Source organism: Myzus persicae, unplaced genomic scaffold (assembly GCF_001856785.1).
Source record: "Myzus persicae strain clone G006 unplaced genomic scaffold, MPER_G0061.0, whole genome shotgun sequence".
NCBI classification, from domain to species: Eukaryota; Metazoa; Arthropoda; class Insecta; order Hemiptera; family Aphididae; genus Myzus; species Myzus persicae.
Window position 1 is genome coordinate 44,923 of NW_019101002.1, and position 24,147 is coordinate 69,069.

At 31.2% G+C, this 24,147-nt stretch overlaps 3 protein-coding genes across 3 annotated transcripts; 1 reads left to right on the forward strand and 2 right to left on the reverse strand.

Annotated features, from left to right (window-relative positions):
• The first annotated feature begins 1,615 nt into the window (after positions 1-1,615).
• Positions 1,616-5,916, forward strand: LOC111027216 (dolichol kinase). The gene is made up of 8 exons (XM_022305484.1): positions 1,616-1,686; positions 1,743-1,981; positions 2,563-2,777; positions 3,447-3,638; positions 3,742-3,951; positions 4,292-4,550; positions 5,364-5,441; positions 5,783-5,916. Exons 1-8 carry the CDS (start codon positions 1,616-1,618, stop codon positions 5,914-5,916), a joined length of 1,398 nt encoding a protein of 465 aa, XP_022161176.1.
• A 1,740-nt stretch (positions 5,917-7,656) lies between these two features.
• LOC111027235 (serine/threonine-protein kinase MAK-like) lies at positions 7,657-17,529 on the reverse strand. Its single transcript, XM_022305514.1, has 9 exons — positions 17,117-17,529; positions 16,240-16,294; positions 16,005-16,172; positions 14,235-14,573; positions 10,526-10,701; positions 8,876-9,025; positions 8,528-8,710; positions 7,770-7,886; positions 7,657-7,707 (listed from the first exon to the last, which is right to left on the reverse strand). Exons 1-9 carry the CDS (start codon positions 17,215-17,217, stop codon positions 7,695-7,697), a joined length of 1,302 nt encoding a protein of 433 aa, XP_022161206.1. The 5' UTR covers positions 17,218-17,529; the 3' UTR covers positions 7,657-7,694.
• A 2,601-nt stretch (positions 17,530-20,130) lies between these two features.
• LOC111027237 (heat shock 70 kDa protein cognate 4-like) lies at positions 20,131-23,668 on the reverse strand. The gene is made up of 4 exons (XM_022305518.1): positions 23,538-23,668; positions 22,148-22,421; positions 21,912-22,060; positions 20,131-21,843 (listed from the first exon to the last, which is right to left on the reverse strand). Exons 2-4 carry the CDS (start codon positions 22,353-22,355, stop codon positions 20,236-20,238), a joined length of 1,965 nt encoding a protein of 654 aa, XP_022161210.1. The 5' UTR covers positions 22,356-22,421; positions 23,538-23,668; the 3' UTR covers positions 20,131-20,235.
• Between the last annotated feature and the right edge of the window lie 479 nt (positions 23,669-24,147).

The following is a 24,147-nucleotide window of genomic DNA, read 5'->3' on the forward strand; positions in this document are numbered from 1 at the left end:
GGATAACTAAAGATATTGAAATTTTAATTTGATATTATATTATAATTCAATTTATATGATGTTTATACAAAGACAATCTAAAATTAATAACAATTTTCCAATACCAACATCTGTAAAATGTTTGAGTTAAAAAAATTGTTCCCCCCCCCCCCACCCACAAGAAAAAGTTGAAAATACGCCACCGTGTGTAGGTGTACCTATGTCCCAAAATTTGTTTTTTGGTGTAATTCAAAACTAATAGGTAACCCTAAAGCCGAATGGTAAACTCCTACAAATGTAGTGTTATATCCTACAAAAGATAGTGTTAACTCCTACCAAAAATTAATATCATATTGCTGTAAAAAATATCAGTCTTGCAATATATTAACACATAAAATAAAAATGGTTTGAAAAATATAATAAAAATGTTATCAAAACAATAATCATTATCATAATACCAAATATCGCTGATCTATTTAAAACATTTTGTACTGCAAGTGCCGATATGAACGTATAGTATAGTATATAATATGGATATAATGTAACCTTTGAGAATCATCATACAGCGTATAAACAAGCTCTATTCAAGCGTTTGCTTATTAAATAATATATATTTATTATTTTCAAGTTATGATAATTTTAATCTTTTTGAGCTTTTCAACTTCAAAATTGTGAATTTAAGTAATATTACCCTATTGTTTAAAGGAAAAAATGTCTATGTAGGAAATTACAATATCTTTGATTTTCAGGTAAAAATATTTTTTTTTTTATTTATTTAAACTTTGTGAAAGGTAAAAATTTTATAAGGTTATTAGTGTAGGTTAGTTTCCCTGTAAATTATCTAACGATTTCTTATCGAATGATGTCATAATTCAAATTTTGACTCAATTTGAGCTATTTATAAACATTTTCAATTTGTTTTAGTTTTTTTTCTATAAAAATCAATAAAAAAATTTCGTTAGGTCAAAAAGCTTAAAAATGTAATACAAATAAAAGCTTCTCAGAAGTAGTTACATAATTTCAGGACAATAATATTAAAGATACTAGTCATGATTTCTTTTTGTAAGCATTTAAAATTCAAATGTTGACAATTCATCAGAATTACGAAGATCTACAATTTTTTTTAATTACAAACGTTTAAAATGTTCAATTTTTATGACGAAGGATTGAAAATTTAAAGCAAGTTCATAAGAACTAGCATTGAATTAGCTTAATTCTGTAATTAAAATATATAACACGTTTTTTTAGACACTTTAATATGAAATTTGATATTTTAACGAAAAACAACAGTTTTAGTTATTTTGTTGTAATCAAAAAATGTTATTCTTGAGAACGACCTTTCAAATACAGGTGTTTTAATATTTTGTACACATATTGAAATTTTTAAATGCAAAAATTAATTCAACCTCTCTAGTATTATTACTGTGTTAATAGTGAAATAAATTACCTACCTACTTTACGTAATAGCAATAGCCAACAATATCATAATACATGCTTAGTGATTTCAAGAGATAGCATTTAATTAATTCTCAGTTAATTGTTATAAAGTTTAATATTATAATGTAAATAATTTAACTCAAAATAGGTATTTACTAAAAACCGAAAATATTTGAGTTTCAAATGCCCTTGAGTAATTATGTCATTGACAGACTGGGCATTTTTCTTTAAATCCGCTACTGTTGAAACTATGGCGGTTCTCAATTTTGCGTTTTTATTTTTAATTATATTTTAATATTAGTTTGTACGTCAATGTTGAATTTTAGGCGGAATGCGGCTCCTGGAGCATGGCTTATGTTATTGTTGCCGTTTGCAATAATCAGTGGCCTTTACACATGCGAAACCTACTCGGAACCGTACCTAATCTCGACGATATTAAGTTTGGGCATTTTGGTTAGTGCGGTGTCCGATGTGTTGCATTGTGAACGCTTCCCGGCCAGACCGTTAAGTTACATCGTCACCGCGGCTGTTATCGCTCAACTGCTGACCCTCTATACCGAGCTGGGTAAGTAAAATTAAAATGTATAGGTACCTACTATCACGGATAACTCATAATAAGCGTCGGTGTACAAAAAAACTTTTTTCACAAACGTTACTCCGAAAGACGAACAAATAGCTATATATGTAGACACGTAGTTATAAAGTCATCGGAGTTACAAATTGTATTTCAGTAGGTAGTTCCGAGTTCGCTTTGAACTTCGATCACATCGATAGAATATATTGGACCCAGAACTTGATTATTGTATCTCTTATGTGAAACTAACATTTAAATGCCTGAAAGTTAGTTCTAATTTTCTGTGAAGGCCTCTGCTCCCCCAGTGGCTCAGTCTTCAGACCTAACTTGCCACTATGCAAACACGATAAGGCTTAGGTATTAGTTATTGTGCCCGTATGACAAACAATTTCTGAACACAAATCCAACATTGATCGTGAAAGTTTATGCAACACATTTTCGTATCAGTATGGTAGGTACTACATAAACTTAACTCACAATAATCAAATCCATATAGGTAATAATGCAATGTAATTAAATAAAATACGGATCACTGTAATAACATTATGAATTTTTTGTGTACAATTATATAGGCGTCGTGTACAACGTGACATGTGCCGCGTTCTGCGCACTCGCCTACCACCGGCTCTTGCGGTTGGTCGTGTCTTGTTGTCCGCTGAGTTTCACGTACGGCGAAGCCACTGTCACCGCTCAGGCAGCGCTGCTGTTTTCCGTCGCTTCCGTCACCAACATGTTGGCGCCATACCGGCAGCAAACGTGTTTCGACGTGTTCACGCTGATCCTACAGGTATAATTATAGTAATCGTGTCTCCCGATGCGCAGGTGTTCTCTCGCCTGACAGAGCACATAGGTACAACTTCCATAGCCGGGTTTTTGACGCCTGGGTTATTATACTATATTATAGTACATCCTCAGTATTTTTTTTTTTAATATAATAAGTTTAATAAACCGGAAACCACTTTTTTGAATTTTGATTCATATTTTAGATGGTAGGTACATTGACATTTTCAAAAATATTATCTGCTGAATAGTATTATGTAAAAAGGGTGCTTCTCATTTAAAAAATAGAAGTTTGTACACCCCCCCCCCCCCAGATCATTCAATAGAACAAAAAAATCTCAATTATTCGTAAACGTGGTGTTTAAGTAAGAATATTTAAAAATTCCAAAAATCAGATTTTAAATAACTTCGTTATTAAAGAAAAAAGTGATCAGCCTATAAATTTATTTTGTCTTGTATATAAGCGTCTCTTTGAATTTTTCTAGACGACATTCATTATTATATATAATATAATTACGACTGGTATTGTTTAAATCACGTGTTTGTTAATATTCTGATTTTTAATTGTTAAGTAGGTACTAGGTACCTACTCGTAGGTTAACATTAAAAAAAAATAATATTTTTACAATAAAAGTATTGTAATGTATATACTAATAAAATTCTTTAATTTTTTCAGTACGGAATTGTCGGCATTTCCGTGTTTGCTTTGGTCGTGTACAACGTGGACAAATTGCGCTCTTCGCCCTGTAGGTTTTACACGACATTTGCCATAGTCGTGTCTGCCACTATAGTGTTACCACTGCATATCGTCCTAAACGGTAGTCCAATACTGAGAATCTTTCATTGGGTTACTAGGGACCGGAACACGGTGAGAGCTCGCCGATATTATGATTTACTTTCTGTCTTAAATACCTCTACAAACTATATATCTGTATTAAGTATACAAATATATACAAATAAATCGTTTACAGACGATACTGCTGTTGTACTGGGCTGGCTGTACAGTGTTCGCCATCGTTTTCGTATTCGTGCAAATAATGAGCGATGCCAAGGCGTCAACGTCGATTAGAAAGAACTTTCATCTGGTCGCTTGCCTCGTGTACGCACCTGGTCTTGTTCGCGATCCTTGTCTGTTGTACTTGGCCAGTGGCGTGGTTTTTGCTGGTTTCGTTTTTTTGGAGGTGAGTACATTTATATATTATAAATCAAAACAGTTGTAACTTACTTTTCTATGATAATGTTTAAAACTGCATACGTAACTCATTAGACATACTTATATAATATAACGCGCATGATATGTTATATTGCTATATAGTGGTACTATATATACATAATCTATTTACTCATTTTACTCGTATGATATGCTGGATGTGGTAGGCACTATATAATACTGCATATGATATAGGCACCCTTCTTTTAATTAGAACCTGTTTATTTTTAAGTATTGACGATTTCCTCTTTTAAATAAATGTCCTGTAGCTATACGATTATATTAAAATACATTTTCTTTCTTTCTGATAGACTTTGCGCATAGCCAACATGCCACCACTGGGCGTGGTCCTCCAGGAAGGTTTTCGTGTATACTCTGACGAGAAGGACCAAGGACCTGTGGCATTTACTCCGATCTACTTGCTCGTCGGATGCTCTCTTCCTCTTTGGATCCATCCGCGACCTGACTCCGGGAACCTGTTGCCACTGCTGTCTGGCGTGTTGTCTATAGGCATTGGAGACACGGCTGCTAGCTTGGTAGGCTCCCGGATAGGACGTCATAAATGGAAAGGTAGGTCTTGTCTATCAATTAATTTCTTTAGTAACGAGTGTGCTTAAGGTTTATTCCTAAATATCTAATTTAAATAATTTCCGATGCTTAGATTGTGCATGAAGTTATAATATCTGTTATTGTGTATAATATTAAAATATCAGCTTTAGGTATATGTGTATAATATACGAAATCGGTAAAAATACAATTGAATGTTAGTAGGTACTTAAAACTTAAAACGAAAAATAAGGATTTTGAAAAAACGATTATTTTTGTTTATAAGAGCGTTTATTCAGTATTTACAATCTGTAGTATACATATAGTTTATGCATATTGTGGGTTCGGTATGGTTTCTTTGACACTGAACTGATACTGATTAGATAGTCATGTTCATCACCAAAGCCCCGACACATCTTGGATTATGAAAACCATAAGTATGCTCTATAGGTATGGCCGTAGGACTGGAAACTCTGCCAATGAGGTATTACTTTTTGTATGGGGTGTTTTGACTTTGATTTTGGAACATCAGAGAGAAGGGAGTTAAAGGTGTCTTGATTTATCCGAGATTGTTCTAAATCTGCGAAGAATAGTAACACCGATGATTTATTCATACAGGCGGCATTCGAAATATTTTTCACTTGATATCCCAGCTCCGATAAATCATTCAATCATTGGTTATCAATTGGTGACCAGCGGAGGAATAAATATCTCTAATGACAACTATAAATGGTTTATTATTTTTCTACCGATAAGCGTAAAATAATACTTTATTTTCCTTGAATAATTAAAAAATCAACGTGTATTAAAATGTGTACGGTTATACGTAATTTACAGGTACAAAAAAAAGCATCGAAGGTTCCGTGGCTTGTTTCGCTTCTCAAGCTCTGTGTATTGTCGCTCTCAAATATTCAGGTTTGTACAAAGCATAAATAATCCAAATTTATAACAAAATCGGCTATTCATAACTTATTTGGAATGTACAAATAACAAAAAATATCCATTTATGCAAATAGTTCACATAGCTACATAGGTATCCATTTTTGTTTGACTTTCTTATTAGGTACCTATGTTTAGGTTCTTTATATTTCTAATATAAAGGACTAATTTTTGTATCTATTTTTAATTTACTAATCATGTTTGAATTCTGAATTTCTTTCTTATTGATTAAATTGATTTTGTTATAAATTCAGATTCTTATAAAAATTTGAAATACATGTTTTTATAATACATTTTTTTTTTATAAAAATTATTAGGTTTAGCATGTGACATTAATCTGATCATACCTCTGCTCGCAGCCGGTTTTGTAACTTTCGTTGAAGCAAAAACTGAACAAGTTGATAATTTAGCATTGCCCCTTTTGTTGTATACGCTACTATTGAACTGTTAAATTAGTAAGATGTATATTATTGAAATTTGTTGATTTAAAAAAAAATGTAGATAATGTTTTATCAAATTTAATTTTTTATATTTGAAATAAAATAATATATTTATTACAATTTACAATAGAAAATTTTATATCTTATGGTAATATCAAATAGTTCTTAAGGTTACATTTCAGAAAAATTACCTACTGTATAATTTATAATTGAATAGAAATGTTTTCATTGGAAAAACAGAACCTTATATCTCCACAGAACACTCCTTAAGAAGTACAAAAAAACTCAAGAATTTTAAAAAATGGTCTTTAAGTATATTTAAAATTTAAAAAATCAGATATTGAATATCTACATTATTAAAGAAAGAAGAAATAGGTGAGAATGCTTGGTGAATCACACTGTATAATATATTTGACTTGATTTGGTAAATATTAGTTCAACCTAAACCTACCATACCAATAGAATAATAATAAATTAATTACCTAATACCAATATAAATATTTAGTAAAATGTCCTCAGATATATAGGCCAACAGACCATTTCCGCTCAGAATCGTGTAAAGTATTCAATGATTTATCATTGAATTAAAAGTTAACACTTCTATCTACTTCAATGACCTACTCAATGTCTAGATGCACTCGACACATACAATTATACAACTGGGTGATTTATCCGATTTTTAATTTGCATATAAATATTATTTTGACGGATTTTAAAATGTGTTATTAGAGTAAAAATGTGTACGAATTTAACCTTATTATGTTACTGATAAATATTTTTTGTTACTTAATGATCATATATTCATATTTATTAGTGCTGGGTCATCTATCTAATCACCTATATTAATTTTCTCACTGAATATTTTTGATTATAAAACCTATGTATATAGGTACCTACTATCTAACCTCTAAGTAATATAAACCTTATAAAAACACATTTTTAAATCACTTATATTGACTTAACCTGACATATGGTTCATTTAACAGAAACGAGAAACTTGTATACTGCATTTTATTTTCGAAACTCCCTAGTTTTTAGTGGATGTATCAAAAAATATATATAATCTTAAAAACTAACCTTGTCACCTCGGTATAATTTTTTCCTATTAATAGTGGTATACTATTTACTATTAATAGTATTTCAACAACCAACATTGTGAATATAGTGATTAAACCTATCTATATACCTACTGATAACTCAATAACTGATGACTGATGTGTGATGTGGGAATATGCTTGAAGAATATATCATAGTATCTACTTACCATACTAACTACCTATAATGTTGACAGTGTGAAAGCAGGTAATTCATAAATATTTGTAAATACATTATAGGTAGGTATTTGAAATTTGTGTATTTTTGATGAGCCTCACAATTCACTATCGTAAAAAATACAAAATATCAATTTTTAATTAAATATTAACGATTATAACAACTAATGAATACGTGCACAATGTGTGCTTGCTTCATGCTAATATTGAACGTTAAACTTTAAAAGTTAAAATCCATAATCACAGTTGAATTTTCTAATACATATTATTTTTGTACCCATACAACTAAATACTTACTAAATATTCGAATTATATTTTTAACGCACAAAATATAAAAATTTTAAAATAGTATTAAAAAAAAAAACTAAAAGTTTACAATATGTGACATTATTATTAATATACAATAACTAATATTAATTGTGTACATGGCAGAGCTTAGAAAGTTATAAAATAAAATAATTTTGATTGATTTTTTTAATTTGATTAAATTCAGCTTTTGATTTTAATAATAACTCAATTTACTCCAAGTACCTGAAACAATAATGTGAATATTATTTTTATCAACCCAATAACTATAATAGTTATGTATTTACTTTGAAGTCCAATCGTTTTTTCCATGTCGTTTGCCATTTTTATTCTTATCGCTTTGGCCATAAGACACTTTGCTTACGGATGGAAATGTATCATTTCTCATGCTTTTTGACATATTCCTATACATAGGTAGTACGTTTTAAATAAAAAATAGTATAAATAAAGGATAATTATAATTTACCTAAGTAATATTTTCTATTTACGCATTGTTTTTAATAGTTTACTAGAAATATAGCTCTGCAGATAAACGTTTTTCGTAAATATAAAGGACATAAAATGTTTTGTAAGTATAGACATTTTAGATACCTATATAATATATTACCTAATATTTAGTAACTTAACTCAACCTATAAAAGGAAAATAATATGCTTCAGATATAGGTGTACGTTATTACTATCTATAAACAATGACGTCAAAACTAATAAGTAATAACTATAGACTATAGTCTATATATAATACATTTTCCTATAGTAATAAAATAAAACTTGAGAACTGTAATGTTTTTCTGTATTTTAAGCATAAAATTAACAAAATATCTGTAACACTAACGTAGTACTAGTATTTATATAATTATATTTATATTAAAAAAAGACAATGTTATTATTTTGGTATCGTTTTGATCGTTACGAGAGTGTTAGAAAAGTTGTCAGCCGTTATTTCTCACTCTTTTGCTGTCGAAAATCCCAAAATACCACTTAAACATATTATTTCGTTTTTTGACGAACATTTAAGTATTATTGATAAATTATTATTATTTTACTCATTCTCAGCTGCTTGGAAGTTGGAAGCCCTCCCCGTTACATATCTGGCCACGGATAGATAATGTTGCTTGGCGCTCAGTTTCTTTTTACTCAACACCATGACATCCGCTTCATTATCGTACCATGTTTTCTCTTTATTACCGACTGGTTTATTCGCCAATGTTTCCCATTGTTTTTCGTATCTAAAATTCATAGTTACAATACTATTACGGTTTTAAACTCTTCAAACTACCTTGAAGACTGCAGCTATCAAACTACTAGTGATTTTGCAATGATATTTAATTTCATATTAAAAATTATGATGTCTGTATAACAATATAATTGATAGTATTTATTTATAAGCTCACTTCAATTGTTTGTTACTGTTGGATTGTAAGAGTGAAATTTGAGATTTCATTAGTTGAACGGGCTGCCTTTTTTGTTGGCCAATCTTAGCGTAGGACACCTCTCCTACGTCCTGACTCAAACGTAGTTGTCCTACTTGGAAGTATGGTTGCCTGAAATAAAAATAGAATGACCAATATTCAAAATTTACAAAAGTCAACAAGATTAAATTTTACTATTTTTATGCTTCTATAAGTGTAGCTGCGCATTATTATTAGCCTTTACGTACCTACTACAGTTTTGTATGACACAAGGGTAGTAAAATAAGTAGGCAAGGATTTCACCATATGGGCTATGACATACATTTTAAACTATTTTAAAGATATAATATAACAATTGTACGTGTCCCTACATCAAATAAATATTTTTTTCTTTATAAATATCTAGTCTTATTAATCGGCATTGCTCAGATATGAATGAATCCGCATGGCAATCCATCTGCGGTATATGAATAGTATCAAGTAACTCTATTTTTACACGAACTAATAATTGTAGGCAGGAATAAATAACGCGTATATGGTTATGATCATAGTATTATTAATATCGGTTAAGCCACACTAAAATATGGTTATACTGGTTCAATATGTTTAATATTATCTAAAGTCTAAACCTTCCTCAAATTGTCAAAATCGGACATGAAGGTTTTGATTCTACAAATCTCACCATATACACTTTGCCTCTAATATTATATGATACATTGATACCTCTTAGGTAGGTACTCAATTACACATTTAGGTACCATATTCTATATAGGTAGTTTTATGAACTTAAATGAAAAAAACAATGCGATATAGAACATAATATCCAATCATAACAACTATTATTATTATTTTTGTTATCTGCTACCAATGGCAACCCTATATTGTATAAAAGAAAAAATATTCAATATCATGATCTGAAACAAAATTTACGAGTGAGCCACTCAATAACAATCTTATGTGTTGAAAACGAAACTACAAAAGTACAACCCTCCCTTAGCTGAGTCTCAAGGAATCTATTGATATGACTTTTATTGAAAACAGCCAAGCAGTTTTTGAATCTTTAGAGAACGAACAAACAAACATTAATATGTATATATTAGACTAGATGATCCAACAATGTTTGGCTATTGATAGATCGTAGATAGACATAGGTAATTAAAACCATTCAGTGAAAATTTCATGTCGGTCGTTTTCTTAGAGTAACGCCGCCAAACACTAAAATCGATTTTGCCTAAAAATTCTTGTTTTGACTTAATTTTTTTTTTGTTAGGTTATATTAGGGTATGTTCTTCTAAATTGTATATTCTCCTATTTTTTGCTCTACAAGTTTACTAGTAACCACGCTTGTCTGAACATTGAAAATTTCAGTTGTGTAACTATATAAAGCTTATATCTATTATGCGTATTGATAAGTGCTGCTAATGCGAAAACAATTTTTCATCGAAATCTTACAATTATTGTTAGAGGATAAAAACATTAAAAACACCCTTGGATGAAATAATAATGTGTGTAAACACACATTTTTTTATATAGGTAAGATTTATCAAAAAAAAAATGTTGTTGATAATACGAGTCCCTCGTCGTGTTCTGATGGTATGAGTAATATAATATAATAGTATGTATAGTCAATACCTCAACGCGCTTTGTGCGCTTGGTCTTCGAATCGGATTCCAACTAAGTAGTAATTCCATAAGATGTATTCCATCACGACTTGCATTTGGTACAACTGTATTAAGCGCCAATCGTTTGAATTGAGGAAACTTAAAACTCATAGCTGATGCCAACTGGTAACCTTCAAACCATTCTTTCTGAAATAAAAACAATCAATAATTATAATAATATTCTTTTAAGATGGTTTAATTTTGCAGTATATTCTATACCAATATTAAACTATCATAATATTATAATTTATAGCATCATACTTCAAGTTAGCAAACAATTGTTAAATTATTATTATTTAACTACGAATATTCCTGTAGGTACCTACTCAACGAGTACCATGTGCCTGAAAACAAGGTTTCCTCTCACGCTTAAAATGTCTATACTTTATATTATCACGACATGTTACATGTATTCGTAATACGCATTACCTATGTCCCGGTATACCAAAATATCATGCTAAGTAATTTTGAACACGAATGTTATGTCAGCAGTACAATAGTACATCCTTAATATCTACCTGTCTATACCTATATTATATTGTAAGCAACTCATATTGTTTTAAAATAATAATAAATCAAATAACATATCTATACATACCTTATTCACTTTTACAAAACATACAAAAAATTGCGTGTAATCGTTGTTCAGAAAATTATCTGTTCATTTTTAATAAAACGTTTAATAAAAGTAGCATATAATAGGTCGCTACTCACTATACATAAGTATATAATGAAATAAGTCATCGTGATCAAAAGTGACGACCTGATATTAGTTGAAATGAAAAAAAATTAAACATTGGTTCAACAATTACTTCAAAAGTATTATTGATATTAAAATAGGTTGGTAATTATAGACATTAACTTCTACATATTTTATTATAAATAGATTTTTGTGAAAAAACACAGTATTATTTATTACTTACCTACTAAAAAATCTGAAAGTATATTTGAAACTTTAAAGTATTAAAGCATTATTCTTTTATGTAATGTTTATAATAAAAAGCAAAATGCAAATGGAAATAATGCGTGTTGAGCGAGCTTTTTTATGTTAATTGTTTAAGGTGCCTATATACCTACTACCTTTGCATTTGTTTCTGTTTTATATCTTATGTAAGTACCTCAGTTACTACTTTGTAAGTACACCCACCACAATTAAATGAAAAAAATTATATAGCAGTCACGTCAAAAGTTCAAAAGGTCAAAAATTATACATGATAATACTTCCATTATCATTCATCAGTGTCTGATACAAAATGATACTTCCGTAAAATACCTAACCAATAGAAAATTCATTCAAATAATATTGTTGCTAATTTTTCCTATAAAGGATTTCGAAGCTTAAATATAGAACTAGCCGTCAGGACACGCATGTCGCGTGATTTAAAATATTATATTTAAACTATGTTTCATTGAAAATCGAATTCATTGCATTTATATTATGACATTAAATCTCTCTCTCTCTCTCTCTCTTTCTGTATATAAATATATAAGTACCTATATTAATTGACAACCGTTTATTTGTTTGTAAAATGTGATTTAATGTCATAGTAAAACCATTTATGTTTCTACAATGTTTTTATTTGGATACATTATATTATTTATAACAATATATAAATAAATAATAAATATATATAGTGTAGACTTACTCCGCACATTCAGTTTTTAGTTAAGGTATCAGCTATTCGACTTAATTGAAATGATAAATTATAAGCTATACCGGTATGAGAAAATGCGGAAATCGCAAATCAAACGAATTTATTGCCATCGTATACCCACCTACCCATATTATAAATTAACCCATCCATACATTGCACTGTATTATCCATCCGCTTATGAAAATATTTTTGAATAAGTACAAAAAAAACTGTAGGAAAATTTAGAATTCAATCATTTATTGATTTTATCATTATTTATTTACAATAATTATCTTCGATGAAATTGATTAGATACATGTATTTTGACAGACAATTTTGATAGAAAACTTAGATCTTTGATAAATCAACTTATATTATTTTGATATCATTATTATACGTAGGTATGGAGGCCACCCCCAAAGGCAAATGCCTTTAACTACAGTTATTACACGGATCCTCATATTCGAGTGAGTTTAATAACATTCGAGTGTAGCGAATAGATGCGAACAATTTCTATTAAATGTAATTTATTAATTATTTAAGTCTGAACAAATTACCTAACTAGTACCTACCTTTAACAATAGAGTAACGTTAATTTAAAAAAACTTAATAATATTTTATAATTGACTAATGTAGTATAAACATCATATGTACCTAATATGTTGTGTACATGCTATTTTATTAATCATTGCTTGATCTCTACTATTTATTTTAATGTAGATACTATCTACTTTCATAGGTGGAAATCCATTACAAATATTGGGGAGGCTTTGCCCTTTCACAATAACTGTTGGACTTTTAGAAGGATCTTGATGGACTTTTGGTGGGCTTAGCCTCCAAGCCAACTCCCTCCTCCCGATTTCCACCTATGTCTACTTTGATGAGTTATGACAAAAAATTGCATCCCTAGCTTATTAATAATATATCTATCTAATATAGGAAACTTTGGGGAAACTCTGCCACTCAACACTGATTTTTAATACGTCATAATTAATGCATATTATGTATTAAATATTAATAAATAATACCTAAATGTAGGTATAACGATTATATAAAACATGCTTTATGTTAAGATCCGGAGTAGGTAGGCACAACATGAGTTGTAGCATTAAGAACAATGCCGTACCTGGGGGGGGGTTCAAAATTTTTATATTATATTAAATTACCTATAAAATATTATAATAAAATTAGAACACATTTTTTTTTTGCTTAAAACCCCCCCGAAATTAATTTCCAGTTACGGCCTTGATTTAAATTATATCATAATCATGCGTCTTATTGCCATATAAAAGAAAAACAAAATTATTCGTCTAAATCTGTAATATTCAGTATTCAGTGCGTACCTAACACTGTTATGTCTATTAAAAATATTACTATGGTGACCACATTATGTATAATGTAGTAAGAAGTTGATATTTTGATAGTTAAAAATCCAAATAGATAATAATGTATAATGCCATTACCATAGCACATAGCAGTGTCGTAATACCTATCATATTGTGATCGTAATAACAAAAAACCCATTTTTTTTTGTTTCATCCGTTTGACTTATAATTTAATTATATTATATCATAAACGGGGAACATCTTTTCGTTTAAGAAATGAATTATATTATAATATAGCTGATGTGCAAACAATTAATTACAAGCACATTTGAAACAACTAAAGAGTATTGGGTAATTGTTCTAACGTACCTAATATCTACTATATAGGTACATGCTACAGTAAACGTTGCAGTGAATCTATGACATTATGCGACTGCAGTATATCATGCAAACATAAGATAGAAAAATAAACCAGGCCTATGAATAATGAGTAATGTTGAGTGGTACCCCAACGACTCCAGTCTCCAAGAACTAGACGGCGGCTAGACCAGTTTATAATATTTTATACTCGTATAGTTACATACTATATGAATATATGATCTACGTTTAAAATGTGAAACAATCGGTGTGCGGGTAGGTACTCATTTAGGTTAGTTGCTTTACAAGAAAAAATATTGTCATGCCGCCACTGCACACCTATACATCGGCTAAAGCTAGGTACCTTGTCGGGCGTGCCCAGGACCGAGCATATTTTGAATATTTGGTCGATCTCGCTCGTGCCCGGAAACAACGGTCTGAACGTGTACAGCTCGGCCATGATGCATCCGACGGCCCACAAGTCGATCGGAGTGCTGTAATTGATCGAATGCAACAACACCTCGGGCGCCCGATACCACCGGGTGGACACGTAGTCGGTGTAAGGGGGGCGCGACCGAGTCTCCCTGGCCAAACCGAAATCGGCGATCTTGACGAGCTCGGGGCCACAGCACAGTAGGTTCTCTGGCTTCATGTCCCGGTGGAAGAAACCGTGCCTGTGCATGAACGCCAATCCTTGCAATATCTTTGAATATACACACAAGCGATGGAATATATATTTTATACATGTCTCATTATTGTTATTATATTACGTTCAAATATGGGTATTATATAGTATATACTATATATACGTAATTCAGGTACACATAATACACATTATATAGACATATAGTTTAGAGAAGGGGACGAAATCCGAATATCTGGATGACTATAATATATGGATACAAATTTAGTTTCGATCCCAGGAACGCTCTATTACGGATTATTTTCGATTATTTTCTTTAAATTATTAATGAGTAATAAAGGGATTCAATCTCGGCATTGTTTTTTTTTTTATCAAAATATACCTACATGACTTATATTTCTATGCCAATTATACCCACTATTACTTAGTAGAAATCAAATTAAATTTTCGAAAACATTTGAATTTGTCCATCAAGCTTAAACAGACTGCAAATTTTCCAACTTGTTTAAATTTGACCTCTTAAATACACCCTAATTTGATTGGAAATATTAAAATGCCAACAATAGTAAACTCGAAAAATTAATAAAAAATGTTTAAGAAAGTCGTTATAGCCGTTATAGGTTAGGTTAGTTGGATTTTTTGGTTTCAAATTTTTATTTGAACTACTTATTTGAAACCTTTTATTACATTTTTAATACTTACCTAGTAACGCAAAATGAATATTTCAATTTCATACATTTTAACTATCAAATTAATTGCAAATAATTAACAGTTGTATTGTGACTATGAACTTATATTTTTTAATCGGTATTTGAAAAGAACCTATAGCATTAAATTTTCATGGTTTTTGACCAAACGAAAATGTATAGAAAAAAAGTCAATAAAATTGTAAATTTCATGTATCTAAGATTATTTGTTTTTTAAAAAACCAAAATCAATTTGATCAAATACTGGTTTCGTTATATTTTGGTACTTACTGAAAACAAATTTTTCATAGCCCTACCTCATCGGTTTTTCTCATAAACGTCATTATATCGACGGTATTACATTTAAGTACTCATACTACATAGTTAAACTAGGATTTTGTTTTGCTAACTTAGTCCTAAATAAATAATAATTTAATGTGTGCAAAAAGAGTCAAAGTACTTTTTTCCAGAATTTTTCGAAAATAATAAATAATAATGGATAAACCCGTAATATCGATTACAATAAAGGAAGGAGTTAATTATTTTAGTTTAAGTTAAAGCATATTATATTTGATCAAGTAATTTAGAATAATGTCATCACTAATTATCTAAATATTACTATTTACCACAAAGAATAAATACGAAGAGTAGGTATAATTGTATAATTAATTAAAACCTATACCAATCATTTTTTTTCACCTTGGTTTGAGTTATTATTGTGACTCGGCAGTTGGCTATATACCTATATTATGTAATACCTATTTAGAATGTTCTTAATATGTATATTATCGCATATACGTTTTACCTGATAAAGTATATTTCTGATGGACTGTTCGGGAAAAAATTTACTTTGACTCCGCATAAGCTGATAAAGATTTTCTTTCATATATTCGAATACAAAGTAGAGAGTATCGTTTTCTCTAATGACTTCTCTCAGCTTTATTAAATTGGCATGATTTAATTTTTTCAAAGACTGAAAAAAATATTGTAACATATTTTGATAAAACTCGGAATTTTGCATGGAGTAAGGGAATACCTACCTTGACTTCTCTCAGATTCATTGCTTCGTCCCAAGAATAATATTTTCTTTTCATTCTGTAAGAATTAAATGTATTTTAAAATACAACACACGGTATATTAGAACATGTAGCTATAATTATTATTTATTATCATTATTTTATAGGTACCAATAGGCTAACCATAACATGGGTACAGCTAATTATATGCATTAAACATTTATAATATTACTTATTTGAGTTATTAGACATTTGTATAATACTTAATGTAGTCTAAATGATTGAATTTATTAATATTTTATGGTCAATAACGTATCAAATATGTCTAGTGTTTAAATTCTATGAATGTTAATATTATGTTAAGCAAAAAAAATCTGACATAAATATATTTTTTGAATTACGGGTACCTATAATAGTACCTGTATATTATTCCTACAGAAATTCCATAGGTGTGCTGATGTGCAATGATGAAAACCTCTACGAGTTACAGCTACACGTACCTATTCAAGTTGTAATTTATGATACGGGGATAAATCATAAATTTAGTTGCATATTACATCATGATGCATCACATGTTCTACGAGGCAGTAATAATTGCAAATTGCAATACACGTGTATGGGTATAACAGCGCATTTTACACGAGATACAACACTTGTATGAAGCTTATTAAAAACATATTTTACCATCTCCCTAGGACAGAATAATATGAATAAGATGTTTTTTTTTTAAAACTTCATTATTTTAATATAAAATAGCATAAAACCAATTATTACAATGTAGATACCTATACTTATAATTTTTTTAAGAATGTTATAATTTTTATTTTGTTTTATTTTTATGATCACGTAAGAAATTCAGATTATTATTATTTATTACTAAGGAAAGTGAAATTTAATTTACCTTTTAATGGCCACCTTTTCTCCTGTATCGATGTTTTGTCCCAACACGACTGATCCATACGTGCCGTCTCCAAGCTGATTCAGAGTCATGTATCTGTTCATGTTGATTTATTGTCATTTCTTCATGAACACACGTGGCGTAAATATAGCACTGTTCTGTCGATGTGTTCTTGAGTCGACGACAGTATTGTAATATTATTATTTAAGCAAGTGCGGGTACGCCCGTGTTTTTGAAAGCGAATATCTTACTGTACGTTATATTATAAGCGATTAGCGTACAGTTAACATTGTATGCGACACAGCGGAATATTATTAGGTAGATTCGTACGATATATTGATCTGCATTCTGCGGCACGAAGACACCACATTGTACGAGGAACGCAGACCGTATAGGTATATGATTATTATTATACAAAGCAGAACACTCAGAACCAACCACCTGCACCGATATAAAATATAAACCGTTGCTAGGATACATTTCAGGTATTTTGTACAATCACAATACCTTGTCCGTATAGGTATACATATATTAAACGAGAATAGTAAAAATACATATAATAAATATAATTGACTCCATCGTGATAACACAATAATTTATATTATTTAGTAATAGACTGCGATCCATAAATGTGTATATATATATAACGCCGTTCTATGTAATAATTATATGTTTGTATAATATGCTAAAGGTACCTTGGTACCTAAATACCCAATGCTAGTTTTAGGCAGGTGGTTTGACTTATTCCACCTAGAAATAGACGGATACGGTAAACTATAATTTGTGTACACTCTTGTGAGGTAAAACACTGCATGTACTCCTCTATAACTATAAATACAAAAAGTTATTTATTACACTTTTACCTAACCGGTCAATCCGCGGTAAATATTGGTCATATGTCAACGCAAAATACTAAATAGATACGAGTGTAAAAAAAATAACGCTTAAAAAGCTGGTAGGTAAGTGGGTGACACTTTTTGTATAGATACATTAGATGTCCAGAGAGTCACTGAAATACAAGCTTTTCAGTTTTAGACGAATCGAAAAATATTGTAACATTTATAAAAAAAAATACAACTTTTCAAATTTCAAATGTCTATTGTTCTCCAACGAGTCAAAATATTTTGTATAGAATATTGTGATAAAATAAACATTTGATGAAAATTTCAAGTCTTTTACTCTAGGATTATAAATTTTTGAAAAATAACATAATAATATCGTTTTATGAGAATTTGTTAATTTATGGCTGAATATCCAATGTCTACATCGACGCTTATAAAAATTATTGTGGATTTACGCTTAACTTTTTTTTTAAATGTCCACTAACAACAATTTATGAGGAACGTTGTATTAAATTTTCAAGTTTTTTGACCTAGTAAATATTTTTTATTGGCAATAATTTAAAAACAAATGTAATAGAAATTGCTAATATAAGTAATATTCAGTGAACATTTCAGGTATCTAGGGTTAATTTTTCTCGAATTCCACTGAAAAACAAAAACGATTTTTTCGAAAAATCTGTTTTTCTTAATTTTTTGTTGGTTTTTAATGATGCGTTTGAAAAACTATTGGGAATTTTTTTATTTTTACCTCCCTAAGTCCCAGCTAGATTCACTTTCCTACCAGAAAAGATGCTGTTGAAGAAAATCGTAACGTTTTCACTCAGGTGATGACAGTTACGTAAAAAAAAAGAATAAAAATGTCCTGCATCCTCGTAATATGAATACATTCATCGCGTCTAAAATTATCGTTTAAGGGGCTGATCCTACGTGCGATATATACTTAATATTATATGTATCTATTATATTGCAAGTTTATTGGAGCACAAACATTTTTTATTTCACCATCGACAATAAAAATTATTTCATTCTGTTTTCTAAATAAGTTCATAACTGTAAGGTGTCACAAGTTGTTTGCGTTTTGATATTTCAATAGGTATTAAAGTAACATAATAAGTAAACATGTACTTATACAACGCATGCAACGATTTATGAGTAACAAACAAATTGTAACAAAAATTGATTAAAATTATTTATTTGTTGTTGAATTTTTTAATTGATTGAAGTACCTACTGAAATTAACTCTATTACATGCATTTTTAAAAAAAGGACCTCCTGTATTAGGTTATTTATTAAAGCTTTAATGAATAGGTATGATAGTGAATTTTAAATAAAAAACCTACTTTTTTTAAATTAACTTTTAACGGGTTAAAAAGTTAGTCAACTTGCCGTCCACCCTCGGCAATTACAGGGCCGAGAAAGCTGAAGTTCAAAAAGATCTTATCAAAATTTCATCACATAAGAATTACACTAGCGAATTACTAGAATGTTCTCGTTTCGCCAATTTTTAGCAAGCACCTAACCAAGGTTTAAAAAATTGGACTAATTTAAATAAAAAATAATTCATAAATGTAAGAAAAAAAGTATTTTGATGCTCAATAAACCTCATGAAATTTATTTATAATTTACCTGCTGTGAGAAAATAATTTCCATTTAGCACACTATTAAATTTAATACAATTAAGACTTAGCATCATTCTTTAAAGAAAAATAGCAATTGTTTTATTTTGTTCGAAGAAAATACAGGATGGAATCAAGAAATAATATTATATTAACAACCCTATTCCTATGACGTATAAGTTTCATATAATTATACATTAAACCACAAATAGTGGGCTTAACACAAGTTTATGAGCAATAACATATTTTAAGATAACTTACATTCAGTAAGAACCTCAGTTAAGTAACATTTGGGATGGAGGATAATCCACTTAAAATTTTTTTTCATAATTATGTTGGTCATCACTCATCAGGTAGTTTTTAAAAACCAAGATGATCATTGAAACGGTAAACTATCTAAAATATATTACTTCTAAGAGAAACCAGGATGTTCATAAATCATCTCAAGTTGCCTAGTTTTTAACTTTAATTAAGAACTTTACCAAACCATTATAAAAATTAACTTTAGGATAAAGTTATTAAATGCAAGAAATTCAGTAAAAATAAATCAAAGTAATTCTGATAAGTGTTTTTATTATTGATCATAGAAAGTAAATGCATCAGAAAAAAAAACAAGTTATCTGTTGGTGTTTAAACAATGTAGGAATGTGAATAACAAATAAGTTTAATCGACTTCTTCAATAGTTGGGCCGGCTCCTGAACCAGCACCTGGAGCGGGACCACCAGCACCAGCAGCTCCTGGGAATCCAGGCATACCTCCGGGACCACCTGGCATACCACCACCAGCACCAGCGTACAATTTGGTGATAATTGGGTTGCAAATGCCTTCCAATTCTTTTTGTTTGTGTTCATATTCTTCTTTTTCGGCCAGTTGGTTAGCATCCAACCATTTGATTGTTTCGTTAACTTTTTCCAAAATTGTGTTCTTGTCAGATTCTGGGATCTTTTCTTTGATTTTTTCATCTTCCATTGTGCTCTTCATGTTGAAACAGTAGGATTCCAAACCGTTCTTGGCAGCAATGATATTCTTTTGTTGTTCATCTTCATTCTTGTATTTTTCAGCATCATTAACCATGCGTTCGATATCTTCTTTGCTCAAACGTCCCTTATCGTTGGTGATGGTGATTTTGTTTTCTTTGTTGGTAGATTTCTCAATAGCACTAACGTTCAAAATACCGTTGGCGTCAATGTCGAAAGTAACTTCGATCTGGGGGACTCCACGGGGTGCAGGAGGAATGGAAGTCAGCTCGAATTTTCCCAACAAGTTGTTGTCTTTTGTCATGGCACGTTCTCCTTCATATACTTGGATCAAGACGCCAGGTTGGTTGTCAGAGTAAGTAGTGAAAGTTTGGGTTTGTTTAGTTGGGATGGTTGTGTTACGCTTGATGAGAGCAGTCATCACACCACCAGCAGTCTCAATTCCCAAAGACAGAGGGGTGACATCGAGCAACAATAAATCTTGGACTTCTTCAGATTTGTCTCCGTGCAAAATGGCAGCTTGTACAGCAGCACCATAGGCAACAGCTTCATCAGGGTTGATGGACTTATTCAATTCTTTTCCGTTGAAGAAGTCTTGCAACAATTTCTGTACTTTGGGGATACGGGTAGAACCGCCAACCAACACAATGTCGTTGATGGCAGATTTGTCCATTTTAGCATCACGTAGAGATTTTTCTACTGGCTCCATGGTGCTGCGGAAAAGATCAGCGTTCAATTCTTCAAAACGAGCACGAGTGATTGAGGTGTAGAAGTCAACACCTTCGAACAAAGAATCAATTTCAATGCTGGCTTGGGTGGAAGAGGAAAGAGTACGCTTTGCACGTTCGCAGGCAGTTCTTAAACGTCTAAGGGCTCTCTTGTTGGTAGTCACATCCTTCTTGTACTTGCGTTTGAACTCTTGTACAAAGTGATTGACCATTCTGTTGTCAAAATCTTCACCTCCCAAGTGAGTGTCACCAGCAGTGGACTTGACTTCAAATATTCCGTCTTCAATGGTCAAGATGGATACATCAAAAGTACCACCACCCAGATCAAAGATCAAAACGTTACGCTCTCCAGATGTTTTCTTGTCTAAACCATATGCAATGGCAGCTGCTGTAGGCTCATTGATGATGCGCATTACGTTCAAACCAGCAATAGTACCAGAATCTTTGGTAGCTTGACGTTGGGAATCATTGAAGTATGCAGGAACAGTGATTACAGCATTTGTTACTGTTTTTCCTAAGTAGGCTTCAGCAGTTTCCTTCATCTTGGTTAAAACCATTGACGATACCTAAATACAAAATTAAAAAAGATTATTATTTGTAATCTCATTTTTCTTTTAAGTTAATTGAATAGTACCTCTTCTGGGGAGAAGATTTTGTTTTCTCCTTTGTAGGAAATTCTGATTTTAGGTTTACCGCCATCACTGACTACTTCAAAGGGCCAATGTTTCATATCAGCTTGAACAGTAGCATCTTCAAAACGTCTTCCAATCAAACGCTTGGCGTCTATAATGTTTAAAGGACAAATTATTAACACCATTGACAATTGAATATTAGTGAAGCCACTAGTTTAACTATTAACTCAATATTTACCAAAGATTGTGTTGTTGGGGTTCATGGCGACCTGATTTTTGGCAGCATCACCAATGAGACGTTCAGTATCGGTGAAACCGACATAACTGGGTGTGGTACGGTTTCCTTGGTCATTAGCAATTATCTCTACTTTGCCGTGTTGGAAAACACCGACACAAGAGTAAGTGGTACCCAAATCAATACCAACAGCAGGAGTTTTGGCAGCCATTTTTCTTGGTATGGAGTTATTTAGTAAGGAATATATGAATTAAGTCTTGTAGTTTGACAATAAGTCCTGTAAAAATATATAAAAAAAATTTATAATTAGATATGTACAGTACTGGTGGTTTAACATTGGAATTATGTTTTACATATTCAGTATAACAAGGACACACGAAGTTAAAAATCTTAACTAATCATAATATATTTACAATACTAATATCTATTCTTTCAACATTATTTATCATGTTGTGTTAAGACGAGATGAAACTCATTAACCTATTTACACAAGTATTTTAAATAATATGAATATGTAATTGTATAAGAATCACGCAGTTAATTACAATGCGTCATAAATAGTCCAAAGCTTAGAGAGGTTAAGATACCCCCATCGGGTATATTTGTGTCATTATTTAAAGAATAAAGAAAAAATAATTTATTAAAAATTGCAGAGAACAATTCAATGAAAACACGATTAGTTAAAAAAAAATGTCGAGACTGTACATAACTATTAAAGAATTATCCTTAGTCACCATATTCCTAATCAAACAATTAATAAGTTATTATCGATTAGCCTGTAGTGCTCAACATTGGAATGTTGGAAAATCGTTTTATAAAACAACAAAGTGATGTGGTACCAATACGGCCTTGGCCCAACAGGTAACGAAGCTGTGTTAAATAACACAAATACAACATACAATGGTCATCAAATGGAAATCAACGCTCAAGTTTGTTGGATTTCTGAATATAGAAAACAAAGACAGAGGCGTGAAAAACACGAGACGAACACTTAGGTTATGCGGTTAATGGCGCGAACAGGCGGCATAACATCAGACAAAGAAACGACAAAAAAAAAAAATAAGGTCGACGAGAGTGAAATCAACAACCGTAACAGGTCATACCGGCAATGGTAAAATACGAGTTGATAGAACGAATTAATATTCAATAAATTAAAAACAAAGGAACAACATAATGTTCGTATATAACCTTAAAAGCGTACATCGTGTGAGGTGCACATAGGGGCAATTGGAATAATATTGTAAGGGCGAAAAAACAATGTTGATGTCTTGGTTTTGGAAACAAATTGTGTTCTGGCACCGAAGAATTCGTTGGACAGTGAAAAAACAATAGATTTCAGTATTTCGGACACATAAGACAAGATACAAAATAAAATAACGAAAATCATACTCACAGACTAGTATCCCGTGTAGAGTCCAGGAACAAAATGGTAGATGCCGACAGACGAGTGCGTTGCCGTAGCGCGTACAATAGTTGTTACTGTGATTACCGGTGGTGGGGAGACGGGAGTTTGGGTAATGAATCCGTTCACCGCATAGTGTACGAAGCGCATACCGCTTGCCGACCCATAGTGGAGTGGTGGGTGAACGAGTGGTAGGGAACGACGGCTCTAGAACATTCTAGACGTCTCATGGAAGAATAAACGCCGCAACAATTTCCGGACTTTTCAACGGTTACCGAACGCCGACCCCCCGTGGCCCCACGATATATCACATTCCCGCTTTCCAGACGTGTTTGGGTGTTCCTCATTTCTCATGTGTCATGTGAATATGTGAATGACATGTACTCACTACTCACTAGTCACTACGCACACTCTCTGCTCACTACTCAACACTCGTGCGTGTTTGCCGGTTGGCCTTGACGGTTGAGCCTTGGGGTCTGGACATTGGACTTTGTGCTGTTTGCAAGCCGCGATTGACGTCAACTCGATGACTCAACGGGATAATGAAACGTTGGACACTTTTAGATTTCCGCGGTGGGATAAAATTCAGAAAAATATACCC